Source organism: Scyliorhinus torazame, chromosome 6 (assembly GCF_047496885.1).
Source record: "Scyliorhinus torazame isolate Kashiwa2021f chromosome 6, sScyTor2.1, whole genome shotgun sequence".
Lineage (NCBI taxonomy): Eukaryota > Metazoa > Chordata > Chondrichthyes > Carcharhiniformes > Scyliorhinidae > Scyliorhinus > Scyliorhinus torazame.
In genome coordinates, this window is record NC_092712.1 from 258,368,157 (window position 1) to 258,374,156 (window position 6,000).

General features: G+C 45.2%; 1 protein-coding gene across 2 annotated transcripts in view; it reads right to left on the reverse strand.

The window, feature by feature from the left end:
* The window catches only part of LOC140425385 (mitochondrial calcium uniporter regulator 1-like), a 61,671-nt gene extending 57,806 nt beyond the window's left edge, over window positions 1-3,865 (reverse strand). The window contains exon 1 of one of the 2 annotated variants that reach the window (XM_072509590.1): window positions 3,568-3,865. In XM_072509590.1, the coding sequence (XP_072365691.1) occupies window positions 3,568-3,847 (280 nt within the window). In that variant the 5' untranslated portion in view covers window positions 3,848-3,865. The remainder of the gene's footprint in view (window positions 1-3,567) is intronic. The other variant, XM_072509592.1, reaches the window with a different exon arrangement.
* Between the last annotated feature and the right edge of the window lie 2,135 nt (window positions 3,866-6,000).

Genomic DNA, 6,000 nt, shown 5'->3' on the forward strand with positions numbered 1-6,000 from the left:
ATAACACCATCTGTGTTGCTGGAGAAGGCAGACGTCAAGACAGGATCAACAAACACATCTCAGGATCTCTCATGGATTCCAATGAATGAAGCACCTTCACTTCTACCATTCCGCCGCTCTGGTGCCCAAGCAACTCACAGCCTAGGTCCCGGCTAGAGGGTATGACTCAACCTGCTCGGCCACCTCCAACCTCTCACAACGAGGATAGAATATAGGGCCAGTGGTCAGGGCCTCAAAGGTCAGATATTCTGCGCTCCATCAAACCGGATGCACCCAGCCTCCAAATCAAGTTTACTAAAGCATGGCAGCCACTCTTCAAACTCAATAGGGAACTCTCCTCCCATTTCTCACCAGGGACTGGGCTCACGCAAACACCTTGCCTTTTGGTCATTCTAGTAGCCCTCCTTTGAAACAGCTCCTTCAGCTTCTATATCACTCACTATTTTGAAGGAAGTACAACTGGACACAATGCTCCAGACGATGCCTAACCAGGATCTTGTCGAAGGACATCATACATGAGCAAAATACTGGAGATACTGAAAATCTGGAACTTCATAGTACTATACAGCGAGTCTTGTGATCTCCTTTTTGATCAAACAGCGACTTTTTGTTTTTAAAAAGAGGGGGTGGGTGGCAGTTCTGTCACCAGGAGAATGTAGAGGGAGGGGCGAAGGGAAGCGACTCGGCGAATCTTTGTCACTGCCGCTGGAGAGAGCTCTCAAGTTTGTTGGGCGGCACATTTAGAGCTTTCAATTCCTCGCACGCTTACATAAATACGTGCATTTAATTTTTTGTGTGAGCATGGTCTTTTCTTTTGGCTCCCTTAAGTTGACGCTGCTATGCATTCCTCAGAAACTAATTGGGCTGAGGAAAGGAGGTGGGAGAGAAAGAGTAGATCTGGCAGCATTTGCAGCAGTTAATATTTTGGGCCTAAGTGACCCTTTTACAGATCTGAAACGTGTTAACTCTGTTTCTCTCCACATATTCTGCCAGAACTGCTGAGTTCATCCAACATTATCTGTTTGTATTTCAGATGTCCAGCATCGCAGTATTTTGCTTTTATTAATTTCACTTGAATTACTAGGTAAATAACTGCAAAAGCTGTGCTCAGAAATACCGTTCCAAAGTAATTCCTTGAGGTGAGTGTGACTGCCCTTGACATCAAGGCAACATTCGACCGAGTATGGTATCAAGGAGCCCTGGCAAAACTGGCGTCAATGGGAATCAGGGGGGAACTCTCCGCTGATTGCAGTCACATCTGCCACATAGGAAGATGGTTGTGGTGGTTGGAGGTCAATCATCTCAGCTCTAGGACATCACTGCAGGAGTACTTCAGAACAGTGTTCGAGGCACAACCATCTTCAGCTGCTTCATCAATGGCCTCCCGTCTATCATAAGGTCAGAAGTCGGGATGTTCACAGATGACTGCACAATGTTTAGCACCATTCGCAGAATAAAGCAGTTCATGTCCAAATACAGCAAGACCTGGACAATATCCTGGTTTGGGCTGACAAGTGGCAAGTGCCAGGCATTGACCATGTCCTACAAGAGAGGATCTAACCATCACCCCTTGGCCTTCAATGGCATTACCATCGCTGAATCCCCCACAATCAACATCCTTGGGGTTACCATTGATCAGAAACTGAACTACCATTGATCAGAAACTGAACTGGACTAGTCATATCAATTCTGTGGCTACCAGAACAGGTCAAAGGCGAGGAATCATACGGCAAGTAACTCACCTCCTGACCCCCCAAAGCCTGTCTGCCGTCTAAAAAGCACAAGTTAGGAGTGTAATAGAATACTCTCCTCTTGCCTGGATGAGTGCAGCTCCAAAAACACAAGAAGCTCGACACCATCCAGGACAAAGCAGACCGCTTGATTGCTGCCCCTTCCACAAACATTCAATCCCACCATCACTGCAAACAGGGGCAGCTATGTGTACCATCTACAAGATGCACTGCAAGATATTACCAAGGATCCTTGGGCAGCACCTTCCAAACCCACAAAGACCACTATCATCTAGAAGGACAAGAGCAGCAGATATCTGGGAATCTTGCCACCTGGAGGTTCCCCTCCAAGTCACCTACACCCCGACTTGGAAATATAGCACCGTTCCTTCACTGTCACTGGGTCAAAAACCTGGAACTTTTTCCCGAACAGCACTGCGGGTGTACTTATACCCGAGGGATTGTAACGGTTCAAGGCAGCAACTCACCACAAACGAAGGGCAATAAATGATGGCCTAACCAGCGATGCTCACATCCCATAAATGAAGTTTAAAAATATATTTCTATCGGAAATCTTCAGACTACATACAACAGGCACGAGGGTTAAATATCGGTATGAGAAATAATATCAGTGAGATGAGACGGTGTTTTCTGCCTAATATAGGTTTTCTAGGTAAAAATCAGACTTCCCGAGGTTTCCTGGAACCGATACTTTGTCTGACCGTCTGTGTCTCACAGCCCTCTGACTAGTCCACTTTGCCCCCTCTCCCTGTTAAACAATACAATGGAGAAAAAGTGGGATGCTGTTACTGGAGGATAACACATTTCCATTTGAAGACTTTCCAGCAGGCTGGGCATAGTAAAGTGACTAGTGCGCATGCTCACGGCGATATTGCATTGGCAGCAGACAGTGGGTCAGGAACGACTGTTTTCTGAGCATGTGGCTTAGCACGTAGAATATATAAATTAATCAAAAAATGTCATCTTTATACCTGATCCAAAGGCTTTTGTGCTAAAAAACTGTATTGTCCACAAAGACAAACAAATGATAGACACCTGCTTCAGGGAAATGCACAACTGAATAAAGATTAATAAATTAAATAGTAGTTTGTCAACTAGGAGTGACAGGGAACATTCAGGCTCATACCTGTATGTCTGACCACTTGGTGATGCAATGGAACTCTCAATACTGTCTACAAGACTGCCACATGGAAAAACATTTACTTCAACATTGTCTTGCCACAAGCTAACTTCGACAGCTTTACCATTAGTTTCCTGCTGTAACACATGGCAATCCATGGCAGTATTTAAACATCAAGTAATGCCTATCTCCTGAAAAGCAATGAAATGCGATCGATCCTCACTGACAATTTCTGCCTGCCCTGCACCAACCTGAAACTGAAAGGATGACAATCGTACATTTCGCCCTGCAAAAAGTCTTTTACCAACTTTAACCTGTCTTTTAACTTTTCAAATGCTGCCAGTCACGTTGGCTATTGAAAGCATCTCCACGTTTGTGCTTTGGCTGGACCTTAAAATGAATATGTCACAGCTGTCTCCCAATTCATCTGGTGATATAAATGAAAATGATGTGGAGATGCCGGCGTTAGACTGGGGTGAGCACATTAAGAAGTCTTACAACACTAGGTTAAAGTCCAACAGGTTTGTTTCGATGTCGGAGCGCTGCTCCTTCCTCAGGTATAAATGAAAATGGAAGCGGAAGGGAACCCCCCGAAATGCGGTGTCTGCACCCTGCATGCGCGATGCATTCAGGCAGGGGGACAGAGCCATTGGGAAGGGTGGGGGGTCAGATACCAGCCTCCACACACCAGCTCACCTCGCCTGAGCAGATTCTGGCCCGGGGCCGGGTCCAAGTTCGCCCTGCGGCGGAGCACCAGCATCCATCCCCGCTCCGGCACTCCCGCTGAGCGCGCTGCGCCGAGGCCAGGAGGGCCACCGCCATCGCCTCTCTGAGCACTGAAATGAGCGAGCCGTCGACGGAACGGTGAGGGAGCGGTCGCCGCCGCCGCCGCGTGAAGCCGAGCAATGAAGCCTCTCCTCCAGCCGGCTCGCAGACCCCGGCTCGTGCACATCTCGCGGCTCCCGGCCACTGACATCACACTCTGACGTCACCGCGCCGCAAACCATGCGTCCGCAGTGACGTCATGGCGCAAATCGATGACGCATCACGCACGTTTGATTTGGAGCCGCGCGCAGTGCACGCACCTTTGACTTGGAGCTGCGCGCAGTGCAGAGAAACGACGAAGCCAAGATTGATATAGCGCCTTTAATGCAATAAAACGGGTAATGGAGCTTTACAAAACAAAGAGAGTTCCTCTTTCTTCTTCAAACACACTTAGAAGCTTCCTTGAAGCACGGCAGCATTGACATTAATGACCAGGAGGAGTTTGCCATCGATTGTTCAAAATGGCTTGTCCCTCAGGATGCATCTTGCATTGAACCACAACATCTTAACCGTGGGGCACAGCAGGGGCAGAGGATGAAAGAAAAGGAAGCAAATCCTGCCCTAGAGATCCCACTACCTCAGCCCTGGGACATTCTGCCCCAAGTGCCCAAAGAGTTGCTGGTCAAGAATTCAGCTGTCCACTCACCTGCTAATATGGTCGAATCTGAGTAGGCCTCATCTTTGAATCCAGGGACACCTATTGATGTGACAAAGTATGACACTGAGCCACATATTTATAGATGGCAGATGGACGCAAAGAAAACACAGATTGAGGAGAAAAAACAAAACTGAGAGGAAGAGTTGGATATGGAATTGGAATGGGCAGTGAAATTATGCACAGGGTCAATACTGCATCTTCATGCGCTAGGATGAGCTTGGTACAATTCAAGGTAGTACATTGGGCTCATATAACACAGGAAAGAATGAGCAGATTCTTCACAGAAGTAGTAGATAAGTGTAAAGGAGGACCAGCTAACCATGTCCACATGTTCTGGCCGTTTCCACAATTAGTTGGGTTTTGGATCTCGGTATTTAAAACATCCAAAGTTGTGGAGGTAGAAATACTACCGCGACATCTTGAGGCAATTTTTGGAGTGTTGGAAGTACCAGGACTAATAATAATCTTTATTATTGTCACAAGTAGGCTTAGATTAACACTGCAATGAAATTACTGTGAAAAGCCCCTAGTCACCATGCTCCGGCGCCTGTTCGGGTACACAGAGAGAATTTGGAATGTTCAATTCACCTAACAAGCACATCATTGGGATTTGTGGGAGGAAACTGGAGCACCCGGAGGAAACTCATGCAGACTCCGCATAGACTGACCCAATTCAGGAATCAAACCTGGGACCTTGGCGCTGTGAAGCAATAGTGTTAACTACTGTGCCACTGTGCCGCCAATAGAAGAGAAAGGAGCCAATGTGGCTGCCTCTGGCACTTTGATTGCACGGTGGCAAATTTTATTAGAATGGAAGTCAGAAGATCCTCAAAAAGTATCAGCATGGTTTGTGGATCTTGTGGAATTCCTTAAACTTGAGAAAATTAAGTTTGCCCTTTGCGGCTCAGTTGGGGAGTTCTGGATGAGATGGAAGCTGTTCTTGTTTCTATTACCAGATCTGATTGTTGCCAGTCCGTAAAGGGAGTGGATTGGTGGATAGGGAAAAAGGGAAAGGTTTAATGGAAATAAGGGGAAAAAAATCTCAAATTAGGAGAATAGTATTCTGTTTATTTGAATGATTGTTTGTATGTTGTTATGTATATCCTGATTTGAATAAAAATACTTTTTAAAAAAAGAATTACCGTAAAAGTATAGTTTCTTGTTATTTAAGCAAATATAATAGCTTATTTATGCTAATGCTTCAGGAAAGTATCTTTGCCAGGGGGCTGACAATTTTCTAATCTTTCTCAAATATACCAAGGAATCTCTTACATTCAATCCTGAATTTTAACATCTCATCCCAAAGATTAGAAACATCAATTAGAAACAGATTAGAAACATCAATGGAATAGGACCTATGGATTCTGTAGGATTGTTCATGGATCTGGAACATAGAAACAGGTGTAGGCCATTTAGGCCCTCAAACCTGCTCTACCATTCAATTATATCATGGCTGAACTGTATCATAATTCCATTTACCTACGTTGATTTTATTTCTCTGAATACTCTCGCCAATCTCAGTTTGACAATTTTTAATAAACTTAATTTGAATAGATTTTTAGAGAGAGAATTCCAGATTTCCACTACCTATTCTTTGTGTGAAGAAATGCTTCCTAACATCACTTATAATAATAATAATCTTTATT